At 41.5% G+C, this 16,171-nt stretch overlaps 1 protein-coding gene across 6 annotated transcripts in view; it reads right to left on the bottom strand.

The window, feature by feature from the left end:
• The window catches only part of LOC122908961 (transport and Golgi organization protein 1 homolog), a 54,442-nt gene that overhangs the window by 20,913 nt on the left and 17,358 nt on the right, over window positions 1-16,171 (bottom strand). For all 6 annotated transcript variants that reach the window (XM_044252405.1, XM_044252404.1, XM_044252408.1 and 3 more), the window contains 7 exons: window positions 14,706-14,727; window positions 12,897-12,985; window positions 12,597-12,671; window positions 11,289-11,427; window positions 8,562-8,663; window positions 855-915; window positions 712-747 (listed from right to left, as the gene is read on the bottom strand). In XM_044252405.1, the coding sequence (XP_044108340.1) occupies window positions 712-747; window positions 855-915; window positions 8,562-8,663; window positions 11,289-11,332 (243 nt within the window). In that variant the 5' untranslated portion in view covers window positions 11,333-11,427; window positions 12,597-12,671; window positions 12,897-12,985; window positions 14,706-14,727. The remainder of the gene's footprint in view (window positions 1-711; window positions 748-854; window positions 916-8,561; window positions 8,664-11,288; window positions 11,428-12,596; window positions 12,672-12,896; window positions 12,986-14,705; window positions 14,728-16,171) is intronic.

The raw sequence follows: 16,171 nt of genomic DNA, 5'->3' as shown, positions 1-16,171 counted from the left end.
AATGAGTAAATAAATGCCCTTATTCACAAATAGTCTTTTTTTTTTTTTTTTTGCCAAGGTTTGACTACTGAGTCAAGGTGGGAAGGGCGCTCGCCTCCCACCTTCTCAGGCTCAGCTCTTCCGAAGGGGGTAGCAGGGGGAAGGTGTGGAGCGGCGTGAGCTCCACCTGTCATGGGGGCAAGTGTCCTGCTGCCTGGGGGCATATAAGGAATGCACCCTCCTGTCACCCCTTCAGACAACCTGCAGGCTTGGGATTCTCTGCAGGACACACAGCGATCACCCACAGCAACAGGAAGGACACTGTGTGGTTTCACAGCAGAAATCAGGCTGCTGCTGCATTTCACATAGTGCTCCTGCCACACAGGCTTCTGCAACTCAGGCCTTCCGGGCATCGGTTCACGCCTCATGGATCTCACGGACAGCATCTCCCCTTTCATCATGCACAATCTTTAACACAGGAAAAGAGTGGACATCTCTAAGAATTACAACACCACGTCCTCTCCTAGGCAGTAAACAGCATAGCCATCACCTCTCCAAACACCCGTAAAAACGCACGTCAAACTCTCACAGCTGTATCTCAGGTAGGCATTCTCCCTGCTCTGCTGCATCATCCTTGTTTCCCAATACCGAGCCTTCATCTGTGGCAGAAAAACACACCCACCTTCAGTTGTGCCCAACTGTGCCGCAAATGAAGATGAGGAAAACACTTACCCAGTTAGCCAGAGCATTCCTCTCTTGAACTGCGATCTGAAAAAGCCAACACACCAGAAACCCATGTTCAGGGCTCTAAGGGCCACTACCATCAACTGCAGGGGGTGCCAAGGGGTCAGTGTGTTGGACACAACTCTGGTTACCTTGTGGTTGAAGGTGAGGTTAAACTCCTGCAGCTCTTCTTGCATTTCTTCCACTTCTTGTCTGTGAGGGGGGACAATTGTTTTCATCAAACAAAACCCAACACTGGATGTGATTTTCAATCATCTGCCAATGTGGCCATCCTCCTCTTATCTGTCCCCTCATACAATTGATCCTGACACAGGAAACACTTTCACCTGACTATAATTGGACTGTAGGATCAAAGCTATTCTTAGAGCCTTTCCTTCATCATTTTTCTTTGCCTACAGGATCAAAACCGACATAACTTCCTTAACCATTTTCAATCTTTCCCTCAGTTATCACATGACAGATGTCTTTTGTCATGAAGCTCTATTCTCCTTTAACTTCTATCCTCACTATGGTTCCCAGGTTTGCAAAGACCAGCACCATCAGATGCCACTACCGGGCTTATGGGAAGGACTCATCCTAGGACAAACTGTTTTCCTCCAAACACCACCTCAAGGACGCTGGTATGGAGCTAGTTTCCACAGTCAGGCCAACACTGGGGATCCGGATATGTTTAGTAACGTAATTGTTTTGTGCCTTATCTTTCCGTGTCAGTTAATTCGCTCTGGATACATCCTCTGAATTTTAGTATATATTACTTAATTAAGTCCTCAAAATGTACAAAGATTAACAATCCAAAGGGAGGGAGGAGTCAAGATGGTGGAGAAGTACAGGCCTAGTTGACATCAGGTAGCAGGAGATGAGCTAGATAGCTTATCAAACCATTCCGAACACCTACAAATCCAACAGGAGATCGAAGAGAAAAAGAGCATCAATTTGAGAAACAGAAAACTGATTACTTTCTGAAAGGTAGGACCCACAGAGAAGTGAATCCAAAGCGATGGAAAGATAGACCCCAGGGGGAGGGTCTGGCTCCTGACAAGCAACGGAGCACAAAACCAGGACTCTTTAAAGCGATGTTCACTGAGGGACGTCGCTCCAGAGGATAAACCGGGCTGAAGCCCATGCGGGGACGGCGTGGCCGCAGTTCTGCAGGGTCACAGAAGGACCGGCGGTGTCTGAGTGTCATAGAACTCGCAGGTGTTAGAGCGGGGATGCCGGCAACAGAAAGAGAGCTGAGCAGTGACCTCTCAACTCAGCATTACCTTGAACCGTAATCCATGGCACAGGATCTGGGGAGATCCCCCCGGAAGAGCTCAGCAATCTAAGGGTTTCGGAGACTCCAGGTGGAGCTGTGTGCCAGAGACAGAGATGCTTGGTCACAGCCTGGTGAGGTCTGAGCACAGCCGGAGGCCAGGGAGCGGGAAATGGTTGAGCACTTTTCTCTGAGGGCGCACTGAGGAGTGGGGGCCCTAAGCTCTAGGCTACTCCAGGCCAGATATTGGGAGGCCGCCACTTTCATTACTGACCTCTGGAACTCTACAGAAAGTGTTCAGGGAACACAAGCTCCTGAAAGCGAACCCCAGCGGATTATTTAGCCTGGCCTCTGGAAAGGGTGGTGCAATTCCGCCTGGGGCAAAGAGACCTGCGAATCACTACAACAGGCCCTTCCCTGAGAAGATCAACAAGAAATCCAGCCAAGACCAAGTTCACTTACCAAGGAGAACAGTGGAATACCAGAGGAGGAGAAAGCAAACCATGGAATTCATGGCTTTCTCCTCATGATACTTTAGTCTTGCAAAGTTAATTTTTTTAACTTTATTTTTTTATCTTCTGCTATTTTTTTAACTTTTACCCTTTCTTCTTTAAACGTTTTTTAACTAGTTTATCTTAACAATACTTTTCATTAAAAAATCTTTTTCGAACTTTCATTATTATTGTCATATGTTATCCTTCATTGTGTCTAACTTCAGTTTTTGTATACACATAGGGTTTTTTCTTCTAAAAAAATTGGGGTACAACTTCTGCTAATAGATGGGACTACACCCTAAATCTACCACCGGGCTTGTTCTACTCTCCAGCCTGAGCAAATTTTATCCACTTTCTTTTTCTTTATTTTCCCAACCAACTTACATATCAACTCTTTTTTTTAGAAATTAAAAAAAATTCTTTTCATCTTAATATTCATATTCCGTCCCTTCATTGTGTTTACTCTTTTATATGTTTTCCATTCTTTAAAACTTTGGGAGGTAATTTCTTCTAAGAGACAAAAATACACCCCAAATTAAGTGAGTGACCCTGTTCTAGTCACCAGTCTAATATGTATATATATTTTTCTTTTTTATATTATTTCATTATTTGTTTTCTTTTTTAAATTTTTTTCCCTGAACTTCCTTTTACCCCCTTTCTCTCCCACCATGATTTGGGGTCTCTTATGATTGGGCTCAAGCACACTTTCCTGGGGTCTTTGCCACCCTTTTAGTATTTTATTTGCTCCTTCATATATTCTTATCTGGACAAAATGACAAGGCAGAAAAACTCACCACAAAAAAAGAACAAGAGGCAGTACCAAAGGCTAGGGACCTAATCAATATGGACATTGGTAATATGCCAGATCTAGAATTCAGAATGATGATTCTCAAGGTTCTAGCCACGCTCCAAAAAGGCATGGAAGATATTAAAGAAACCCTATCTGGAGATACAAAAGCCCTTTCTGCATAAACAAAAGAACTACAGTTTAACCATGTTGAAATAAAAAAAGCTATTAAAGGGACGCCTGGGTGGCGCAGTTGGTTGGACGACTGCCTTCGGCTCAGGGCGTGATCCTGGAGTCCTGGGATCGAGTCCCACATCAGGCTCCCAGCTCCATGGGGAGTCTGCTTCACTCTCTGACCTTCTCCTCGCTCATGCTCTTTCTCACTGTCTCTCTCTCAAATAAATAAATAAAATCTTTAAAAAAAAAAAGCTATTAAAGAGGTGCAATCAAAGATGGAGGCTCTTACTGCTAGGATAAATGAGACAGAAGAAAGAATTAGTGATATAGAAAACCAAATGACAAGAATAAAGAAGCTGAGCAAAAGCGAGACAAACAACTACAGGACCACTTGGGGAGAATTCCAGAGATAAGTGATACCATAAGACATTAGAATAATTGGGATTCCAGAAGGAGAAGAAAGAGAGAGCGGAGCAGAAGGTATATTGGAGAGAATTATTGGAGAGAATTTCCCTAATATGGCAAAGGGAGCAAGCATCAAAATCCAGGAGGTGTAGAGAAACTCCCTCAAAACCAATAAGAATAGGTCCACACCCCGTCATCTAATAGTAAAATTTACAAGTCTTAGCGACAAAGAGAAAATCCTGACAGCACCCTGGGACAAGACGTCTGTAACATATAATGGTAAAAATATTAGATTGGCAGCAGACTTATCCAAAGAGACCTGGAAGGCCAGCAAGGACTGGCAAGATATATTCAGAGCAATAAATGAGAAAAATATGCAGCCAAGAATACTATATCCAGCTAGACTATCATTGAAAATAGAAAGAGAGGTAAAAACCTTCCAGGACAAACAAAAACGGAAAGATTTTGCAAACACCAAACCACCTCTACAAGAAATATTGAAAGCGGTCCTCTAAGCAAAGAGAGAGCCTAAAAGTTGTAAATCAGAAAGGAACAGAGACAACATACAGTAACAGTCATATTACAGGCAATACAAGGGCACTAAATTCATATCTCTCAATAGTTCCCCTGAATGTAAATGGATTAAGTACCCCAATCAAAAGACACAGGGTATCAGAATGGATAAAAAAACAAAACCCAAAAATATGCTGCCTACAAGAAACTCATTTTAGACCCAAAGACACCTCCAGATTTAAAGTGAGGGCGTGGAAAACAATTTACCATGCTAATGAAAATCAGAAGAAAGCTGGGGTGGCAATCCTTCTATCAGATCAATTAGATTTTATGCCAAAGACTATAATAAAAGAGATGAGGAAGGACACTATATCATACTTAAAGGGTCTCTCCAACAAGAAGATCTAACAATTTTAAATATCTATCCCCCTAACATGGGAGCAGCCAACTATATAAACCAATTAATAACAAAACCAAAGAAACACATCAACAATAATACAAGAAGAGTAGGGGACTTTAAGACTCTCCTCACTGAAATGGACAGATCATGCAAGCAAAAGATCAACAAGGAAATAAAGGCCTTAAATGACACACTGTACCATCACAGATATATTCAGAACGTTCCATCCAAAAGCAACAATACATATTCTTCTCTAATGCACACAGAACATTCTCCCAAATAGATCACATCCTGGGTCACAAATCAGGTCTCAACCGGTATCAAAAGATTGGGATCATTCCCTGCATATTTTCAGACCACAATGCTCTGAAGCTAGAACTCAATCACAAGAGGAAAGTTGGAAGGAACTCAAATGACAGAGAAAGGAAGCTAAAGAGCATCCTATTAAAGAATGGATTGGTCAACCAGGAAAATAAAGAAGAATTGAAAAAAATTCATGGAAACAAATGATAATGAAAACACAATGGTTCAAAATCTGTGGGATACAGCAAAGGCAGTGCTGAGAGGAAAATATATAGCGATACAAGCCTTTCTCAAGAAACAAGAAAGTTCTCAAATACACAACCTAACCCTACACCTAAAGGAGCTGGAGAAAGAACACCAAAGAAAACCTAAACTCAGCAGGAGAAGAGAAATCATAAAGATCAGAGCAGAAATCAATGAAATAGAAACAAACAAACAAACAACAACAAAAAAAAAACAATAGTACAAATCAATGAAACTAGGAGCTGGTTCTCTGAAAGAATTTATAAGATTGATAAACACCTGGCCAGATCTATCACAAGGAAAAGAAAAAGGACCCAAATTAATAAAATCACAAATGAAAGAGGAGAGATCAAAACCAACACCAAAGAAATACAAACAATTATAAGAACATATTATGAGCAACTCTGCACCATCAAATTTGACAATCTGGAAGAAATGGGTGCACTATTAGAGACAATATTATCTACCACAACTGAGCCAGGAAGAAATAGAAAACCTTAACAGACCCATAACCAGTGGGGAGATTGAAATAGTCATCAAAAATCTCCAAAGAAACAAAAGCCCAGGGCCAGATGGCTTCCCAGGGGAATTCTACCAAACATTTAAAGAAGAATTAATTCCTATTCTCCCGAAAATGTTCCAAAAAACTGAAATGGTAGGAAAACTTCCAAACTCGTTTTATGAGGCCTGCATCACCTTGATCCCCAATTCAGACAAGGATCCCAACAAAAAAGAGAATTACAGATCAATATCCTTGATGAACACAAATGCAAAAATTCTCACCAAAATACTAGCCAATAGGATCCAACAGTACATTAAAACAATTATTCTCCACCACCAAGTGGGATTTATTCCAGGGCTGCAAGGTTGGTTCAACATCCGCAAATCAATTAATGTAATACAACACATAAAGAAAAGAACAAGAACAACATGATACTCTCAATAGATGCTGAAAAAACATTTGACAAAGTACAGCATTCCTTCCTGATCAAAACACTTCAACGTGTAGGGATAGAGGGCACATATCTCAATATTATCAAAGCCATCTATGGAAAACCCACTGCAAATATCATTCTCAATGGAGAAAAACTGAGAGCTTTTCCACTAAGGTCAGGAACATGGCAGGGATGTCCATTATCACCACTGCTATTCAACATAGTAGTAGAAATCCTATCCTCAGCAATCAGACAACAAAAAGTCAAAAACATCCAAATCGGCAAAAAAAAAAAAAAAAAAAGTTAAACTATCACTCTTTGCAGATGATATGATACTATATGTGGAAACCCCAAAAGACTTCGCTCCAAATCTGCTAGAACTTGTACAGGAATGCAGTAAAGTGTCAGGATATAAAACCGATGCACAGAAATCAGTTGCATTGCTTTACACAACAACAAGACAAAAGGACGAAAATTAAGGAGTCAATCCCATTTACAACTGCACCCAAAACCATAAGATACTTAGGAATACACCTAAGCAAAGAGGCAAAGAAACTATACTAAGAAAACTCTAAAGTACTCATGAAAGAAATTGAGGAAGACACAAAGAAATGGAAAAATGTTCCATGCTCCTGGATTGGAAAAACAAATATTATGAAAATGTCTTTGCTACCTAAAGAAATCCACACATTTAATGCAATCCCTATCAAAATCCCATCCATGTTTTTCAAAGAAATGGAACAAATAATCCTAAAATTTATATGGAACCAGAAAAGACCTCAAATAGCCAAAGCAATATTGAAAAAGAAAGCCAAAGTTGGTGGCATCACAATTCTGGAATTCAAGCTCTGCTACAAAGCTGTCATCAACAAGACAGAATGGTACTGGCACAAAAACAGACACATAGATCAATGGATCAGAAGAGAGAACCCAAAAATAGAGCCTCAACTCTATGGTCAACTAATCTTCAACAAAGCAGGAAAGAATGTCCAATGTCCAAATGACAGTCTCTTCAACAAATGGTGTTGGGAAAATTGGACAGCCACATGCAGAAAAATGAAACTGGACCATTTCCTTACACTACACAGGAAAATAGACTCAAAATGGATGAAGGACATCAATGTGAGAAAGGAATCCATCAAAATCCTTGAGGAGAATACAGGCAACAACATCTTCGACCTCAACCACAGCAACTTCTTCCTAGAAACATCGTCAAAAGGAAGGAAATCAAAGGCAAAAACAAACTATTGGAACTTCATCAAGACCAAAAGCTTCTGCACAGCAAAGGAAACAGTTAACAAAACCAAAAGACAACTGACAGAATTGGAGAAGATATTTGCAAACGACATATCAGATAAAGGGCTAGTATCCAAAATCTATAAAGAGCTTCGGAAACTCAACACCCAAAGAACAAATAATCCAATCAAGAAATGGCAGAGGACATGAACAGACATTTCTGCAAAGACATCCAGACGGCCAACAGACACACGAAAAATTGCTCCACATCACTTGGCATCAGGGAAATACAAATCAAAACCACAATGAGATACCACCTCACACTAGTCAGAATGGCTAAAATTAACAAGTCAGGAAATGACAGATGCTTGGCGAGGATGCGTAGAAAAAGGAACACTCCTACACTTTTGGTGGGAATGCAAGCTGGTGCAACCACTCTAGAAAACAGCATGGTGGTTCCTCAATAAGCTGAAAATAGAGCTACCCTATGACCCAGCAATTGCACTACTGGCTATTTACCCTAACGATTTAAACGTAGTGATCTGAAGGGGACGTGCACCCGAATGTTTATAGCAGTAATGTCCACAATAGCCAAACTATGGAAAGAACCTAGATGTCCATCAACAAATGAGTGGATAAAGAAGATGTGGTATATATATACAATGGAATACTATGAAGCCATCAAAAGAAATATATCTTGCCATTTGCGACGACGTGCATGGAATTAGAGGGAATTATCCTTATTGAAAGAAGTCGATCAGAGAAAGACAACTATCATATGATCTCCCTGATATGAGGAAGTGGAGATGCAATGTGGGGGTTGTGGGGTAGGAAAAGAATAAATGAAACAAGATGTCACAAAACAAATTGAGGCATGCTGGGGGGAAGGTTGTAGGGAGAGGATGGTGGGGATACGGACACTGGGGAGGGTATGAGCTATGGTGAGTGCTGTGAAGTGTGTAAGCCTGGCCAATAACAGACCTGTACCCCTGGGGCTAAGAATACATCATAGGTTTATAAGAAAATTAAAAAATTTTTAAAAAATCCAAAGGGAACTTTTCAGGAGCCAATAGTATATAGTGTCGTAACTTACCTGTACTTCTCCATTTCTTCTTCAGTTACTTTCAGATATTTATCGGCAGCTAACAGCTTATTCTTAGTTGCATTCAATTCATACAGTGTCTCTTCTAGCTTCCTAAGATGGGAGAGATATATACATTTTCCAGTAGCCAAGGTCCTGAATTTTTGCCATTTATTATTCTCCCAGCACATTTGATGGCCTATGTCGGAATGTCCCCGCTAAAAGCACAGACTGACAACACAACAGGGAAATGAATGAAAGCCCCATTTAGGGTTGAAGAAACATCGAACTCTGGCTGCTGGCCAAGCTCCCTGCAATCAGGGCTGTCTTTATACTTGTCTACTTTAATTCGTTCACCATATCACCAAATAATATTGCACTCTGTGCCCTCTTGGAATACATCTTTGGTTTGAGATGGTGAAGTCTCATTTCAATTCAAGGTTAAAAGCCAAGCCTGACGAGCTACACTCATTAGGATGAATAGGGGCCCATCATTAGTCTCCGTGGGGAGCCCTGATCCTCAGACCAAGGCTGTGCCCCCACAGTCAGCCCAAAGGAACTTCCAGAATATGGCTTCACTGGTATGGAAACTCACTCCCACATATCTCTAGGCTTTAGAAGTACAACCCCTGGCCCCTTGTGAAAGATCCTGGTATAGGAAAAGGCCAATCTTAGTGCCGAAAATATGTCCTCAAATAATCCATGTGAACTGTCACGTACTCAGGGTGTTATCTCAGTGGAACAGAGTTCAGATGTAGAACTGTCAACTCCATTGACTCTACCTTTATTAAAAAAGATTTTATTTATTTATTTGACAGAGAGAGATCTCAAGTATGCAGAGAGGCAGGCGGGGGCGGGGGAAGCAGGCTGCCCACTGAGCAGGGAGCCCAATGCAGGGCTCCATCCCAGGACCCTGGGACCATGAACTCAGCTGAAAACAGAGGCTCTAACCTACTGAGCCACCCAGGCGCCCCATGTCAACCTTCTTGACCAAGACCAACTTCATGGATGGTGAAGGCAGCAAACGGCGATGCTTAGAAAGGTTGGTCTGCTGGGCTGCCCTCAACTCTTTTGTTCATGGTATTCATTCACAAGGTTTCAACAGGACACTTGTCAAGAATCTCATGCAGAAAGACTTAGGGACAGAAAAAAGCTCTAGAAAGAGAAGGACAGGAGCATCTGCTTCTGGTCTCTCAACTATCCTTCAGCAAATGTCTTCTGGAGCGGCAGTCAGTGTGTGGCTCAGGGATATGGTGTTGAAGAGAGAAAGGTGGTCAGGACACTGGACCTGCCCCAAGAAGGTCCTGAAGTATGTATATTAAAAGTAAGACTCCTTAAAAAAAAAAAAAGACTCCTTTCTTTGCCTGAATTGTGTTCTAACAGCAGAAATAAAAGTAATGAAATATTATTATTATTCTTATTATTAAAATTATTATTATTAAAATTATTATTATTTCAAAGATTGATTTGAGAGAAGGAAAGAGTGAGGGGAGGGTGTCTTTACCAATGAACAGAACCCAAGTGCCTGTGAGAGAGAGCGGCCCCCACCCCCAATGTGGGAAGAAATAACACAAAGCTGAGTCTCCAGGGTAGACAGGGAACAGTTTTGCTTTTCCACATGAATGAGGGACTCCAACGTCCTTATCTCCTCCTGAGAAATAAAAGGAAACACTGGACAAGAGAGAAAACTTGTGAGTGAATGCACCCAATTTCTAAAGAGCACATGAAGAAACATGATAACCAGATGGAGAAGAAGGAAGCCTAGGAGAAAGCCAACCTGGCAGTGGGAGCCAGTTTCCCGAGGACACATCAGTGAATTCTAGAACAAGCTAGTGAGTACAAAGTAAATGAACAAGCAACCTTTGGGGGGCAGGTTGGAATGCAACAAGCGAAGCTCTCGTCCAGCCAGCAAAGATGAGACTTAGTGAAACTGCAGGCTTTGGTTGGGATCCAAGAGACTTACACCTAGAAAATAGTGTGGAGGGGCACCAGGATGGCTCAGTCATTATCTGCTTAAAAGTATTTGGTTCAGGTCATTATCCCAGCGTCCTGCAATAGAGCCCCACACTGGACTCCCTGTTCAGCGGAAAGCCTGCTTCTCCCCTCGCACTCCCCCTGCTTGTGTTCTCTCTCTCGTGGTGTCTCTCTCTGTCAAATAGATAAATAAAATCTCTTTAAAAAAAGAAAGAAAGAAAGAAAGAAAAGAAAAAGAAAATCAGGTGGACAGGAAATACCCTGGCCTTCTAAGGGATTGGGCTGCAGTGAATAATCTCAGTTGTACACCAGATAAAGGGACCCAGTATTGCTGGAGCCCCAGTGCACTTTCCACAAAGAAACTTTCCCTGTTTCTGCAGGAAGAGAATTCCATTTTTCTCTGCACATTCTGGACCCAAGTCTCATACTGATCAAAAAATGGACCTAATGCAGGAGTGTTCAGAGTATGTGATGAGAGTTAAAATGAAGGGACAATGTAGACTGACCCAGAGGGGATCCATGTATCAAAGTGATTAATGCTGGTACCTTCACCCTTCTTCCCCAATGAATCACACAATAACATGTGGAAAGTCATTAGAACAGAAAGGAAAATTCACATTATACAAATCAAGATAGGAAGGGCAGGCACAATTCTACAGAATGCATTTGGCAAAAGTACTCAAAGGTCCAATTCCAGAAGATCCAAATACTTGCCGCCACGAAAATTCATACAACAGTATCTATGACAACACAGCAATAGCTTACTCTTCTACAGTCAGTTTTCGGTTTTCAGAGAACTCCACCATCATATCCAATTTCTTCTTTAGCAGGTTCAATTCTGCTTCTTTAGCTGTTTTCTGAGAACTCAGGGCATTACACTGGTCTTCCAGGAATGTTTTCCTTTCTGTAAAGGATGAGTTTGCTTTTCTGTGTTTGTGCCATGACCTGAGAACTTGGTTTCAATGGGGAAAGGAGAAGGGCAAGGCCGTGAAGGCAGGAAGGCATTCTTTCCCTGCCTGATGCAAACTCATTGCCACCATATGGAGATTTCATCCCCCAAAACAAAGTACCTTTCAGTTCTTGGTTTTTTGATGTCAAGGCTCTCAGCTCTTGACCCGCCAGTGCATCTTGGGCTTTTAAGACAGATTTGAGAAAAGACATATGAGGGCACCTAACAGGACAGGATCATGGAGGGCAACAAAGAAAGCCCTTGAGGCATAAATAGAATAAGGGGAAAGTAAAGAAACTAGTTCATGTCAAAAAATGCACAAATGGCTTTCTTAGAGGAACTGATATAAAATAATATTCTACTATACAAATTGGGCTTGCTATCATCCTTCACTGCTCATGTATTTTGTGAGATTTTCTACATAACTTGGAGGGCAGTGCTGAATGATGTGATGATTACCCAGCTGTGAAATAAACCATACTTCCTAGGCCTTGAAATTGCAAACCTCATCGGGGTGGTTCTAAGTGAAATCACAGCTCACGGTTCAGTAGGAGTCTCAGTTCCCAGATGCCCACGCTCTACTGCGTAAACAGCACACGAGTACACTGCACTCACCTCACCCAATGAACCAAAAGCCTCCCAAGCCACATTATAGTACAACTAACACCTAACTTTTGCCACATCCACATTCTTGATATTCTTTTATCTCTGAGCTTGTAAGAGAGCCTGTTTACAATGAAGGGAGACCTTCAAATTTTCATTAATCTCTTCCACCTTTTTGATGTTCTTCAAGAAAACATATTGAATGAGTAACAATGATTCATTCCTTGGGGCACCTGGGTTGCCCCTGGGTGGCCCAGTCTGTGGAATGTCTGACTCCTGCTTTCGTTTGCCTCAAGTCCTGATCTCAGGGCCATGGGATTGATCCCTGCATCAGAAGAAATACTCGTCACGGTGTCTGCTTGGCATTCTCTCTCTGTCTCCTTCAGACCCCCTCCCCTAACTCTTTCCGTCTCACAAATCAATCTTTGAAAGAATAATCATGTTAATAATAATAATAATAATATTTTATTACTTTAATTTCTGCTGTTAAAACACAAGTCACGCAAAGAAAGGAGTCTTACTTTTAATATACGTACTCCAGCAAGGGAACGCTTATGTTCGCTCTTTGTTTCTGCTTGCTTCTTTGCATCCCTGGCCTATAAAAAATATGAAAAAGAAATCAGAAGTCCAAAATAGCATGTTAAAGAAACCTATATTTGTGACTCCTTTCACAAAGAAAGAGGCAGTACTCTACATTTGTGAAGCTTCTCTTACTCAAGGACCATTTCTGGGTTGCATGATATAGATCGATAGAATGAACTACCAGAGGGTAAGTAACCAAAATGAAATCACAAAAAAAATATTTGAAAGGGCACACATACCTTCTCCTCCCAACTCGCTATGTTTTTTTCAAGATGTCTGTTTTCGTTTTTAAGGTCATTAATCTTCATCTTAATTTGGTCTAAAGTAACTGAAAGGAGAAAAAAGAATTTTAAGATAATTAGCAAAAACAGCGACATTGAATAATCCCAATATATTAGCTCCAGAGTACATTCTCTGACATTTGGGTGTCACTAACTTGCTAGCATTCCCATTGTGCCTGAAGGAAGCATGTTGGAGCAGCATTTGAAACCTAAGACTTTCTATATCAGTGAGATTCCTACTTAAAATGTTTTTCAAACATTAAAAAAAAAAAACAATCGATTGCTTTCTCATTTTTCTCCCACCTGTAAGCACCATTCTTGGAAAATTCAAACCTTGCATATGCTAATGTCATCGCCAGAGATGTGACGAAAAATCAAGCATCCTAGCAACTAACATCTCACTCCTCCAGTGATTCAGATACAAAAGCAGATCCCTGCAAACAACCGATAATGAGCAAAACTATACTTTGTTCCTGCTCAGTGGAACGTCCACTTCCAGGTCCTACTTGGAATTCCACACAAGGAAAGCTCAAGATGTCAGGTGAGTGACAACTCACAGGCCTTCAGAGACTTTCTGCTGCTCAGAGATCGCCTTTATGGACCCCAGGCTGGGGGCTCTGTAGGACAAGATCTCTGCTATAAACACACTTGGGTACAATCTCCATGTTACAGAGAGTCTTTGGAGGCCCTGGATAATGCACAAGCCTGAGAAGACAAGCTTTTTTCATCACAACAGGAGAATGTTACCCTCCACCCTTAAAGGAAAACCACACTGATGAGGAGACTGATGGCAGCTGCATAACACTTGTAAGGTCTAGAACACAGACTCCTCTAAGAGCCACTTCATTTTCTCATCGTGGGGCACCTGGGTGGCTCAGTTGGTTAAGGGTCTGCCTTCTGCTGGCATCAGGAGCCCAGGTCCTGGGATCGCATCCCACATCCAACTCTCTGCTCAGCAGGGACCTGCTTCTCCCTCTCTGTCTGCCTCCCACTCTGCCTGCTTGTGCTCTCTCTCTCTCTATCAAGTGAATAAACAGAATCTCGTAAAAAAATAACTCTCTCATCTTGCCTCAAAGTGCAAACTTCTCTTCTCCTGACCCACTGTGTGCGCTCTCCTGCTCTGAGACCTCTCTTCTCACCAGTATCACTTCCACACTCACAAGAACGAACGACATTCAATGGTTTCCTAAGTGCCAGGTGGCCACCCAGGCCGTCATCAGCCAGCACCATGGAATCACCACAAATCACGAGCCCCACACACTATCCATTATCCCCTCTGGCACAGGCTCTATTCCATTCATTCTCCCCTGGCAGGAAAGGCCCCCTCCACTTCAGACTCAAAACCATGGTTTACTTCTCTCCTGTGACACACGCTCTGCATGGCAATATCTGCCTTCTCTAAGTGTAGCTGGTTTGCTAGACTCAGAGAGTTTTCTCCTCTTGACATTTCACCAAGTGCCAGCTCATGGTGAAGTACTCTCTCCAGACCTCACGCTGTCATCATCACTTGCCTCCTAAACATCTCTCTGCAAAATTACACCTTGTATTCTCCCTAACCCCACAAAGAGTTCCTTCTCATGGTCTCATAGAGATGGCAACTCCCTCCACACTGTAACTTAAGACTCCCCATAAGGAAGAGAAGCATTTTCAAGACTTAAGTCAGTGAGACATCAGAAGTCACCATATTTATCCCTCATCAAATTAAACACACATCAGACATGGGTACTGAGAATTTTTGGCAAAGAAAACTGAAGCCCCAAATCTTACCTTCATATTGTCGAGGCTTTATCTAAGAGAGGAAGAAACAAAGATAAGCTGGATGACAAAACATATTATGAGTAATAATCTATAGTACAGATAGTACCACAATTGTAATCCAAAGATATTACAACAATCACTTTAGCAGCATGAATTCACAGGATTAAAATGGAAGATAAAATTAGAATTTCTGATGAAGCCATCATGGTTCACAATAAATTTATGATAAAGAGCACAGTGTGTTTAACTTATTTTTGCCCCTAAATTCTATTCACATCATATTCAATGAATGTTCAACCTATTCAATTTTGACAAGGAATCATGAAGACATTGAAAAATATCCACTAATTCATTATTTCCAAAGCTTTTTTTTATGTTAGTCACTACACAGTCTGTCATTAGTTTTTGTTTTTTTTTAATTATTTTTTATTTATTTTCAGCCTAACAGTATTCGTTGTTTTTGTAGCATACCCAGTGCTCCATGCAATCCGTGCCCTCTCTAATACACACCACCTGGTTCCCCCAACCTCCCAACCCCCAAGACTTGAAACCCCCCTCAGATTGTTTTTCACAGTCCATAGTCTCTCATGGTTCACCTCCCCTTCCAATTTTCCCCAACTCCCTTCTCCTAACTCCTCATGTCGACCATGCTCCACCAATAAGTGAAACCATATGATAATTGACTCTGTTTGTTGCCTTATTTCACTCAGCATAATCTCTTCCAGTCACATCCCTGTTGCTACAAAAGCTGGGTATTTGTCCCTTCTGATGGAGGCATAATACTCCGTAGTGTGTATGGGCCACATCTTCCTTATCCATTCGTCCTATGAAGGGCATCTTGGTTCTTTCCACAGTTTGGCAACCGTGGCCATTGCTCCTATAAACACTGGGGTACAGATGGCCTTTCTTATCACTACATCTGTATCTTTGGGGTAAATACCAATTGCACCCAGGAGTGCAATGGCAGGGTCATAGGGAAGTTCTATTTTTAATTTCTTGAGGAATCTCCACACAGTTCTCCAAAGAGGCTGCACCAACTTGCATTCCCACCAACAGTGTAAGAGGGTTCCCCTTTCTCCACATCCTCTCCAACACATGTTGTTTCTTGTCTTGCTAATTTTGGCCATTCTAACTGGTGTAAATTGATATCTCAATGTGGCTTTAATTTGAATCTCCCTGATGGCTAGTGATGATGAACATTTTTTCATGTGTCTGATAGCCATTTGTATGACTTCATTGGAGAAGTGTATGTTCATAACTTCTGCCCATATTTTGATATAATTATCTATTTTGTGTGTGTTGAGTTTGAGGTGTTCTTTGTAGATCCTGGATATCAACCTTTTGTCTGTACTGTCATTTACAAATATCTTCTCCCATTCCGTGGGTTGCCTCTTTGTTTTTTTGACTGTTTCCTTTGCTGTGCAGAAGCTTTTGATTTTCATGAAGTCCCAAAAGTTCATCATCGCGTTTGTTTC

This window comes from Neovison vison, chromosome 6 (assembly GCF_020171115.1).
Source record: "Neovison vison isolate M4711 chromosome 6, ASM_NN_V1, whole genome shotgun sequence".
Classification (NCBI taxonomy): domain Eukaryota; kingdom Metazoa; phylum Chordata; class Mammalia; order Carnivora; family Mustelidae; genus Neogale; species Neogale vison.
This window is presented reverse-complemented; position numbering and strand designations above follow the sequence as displayed.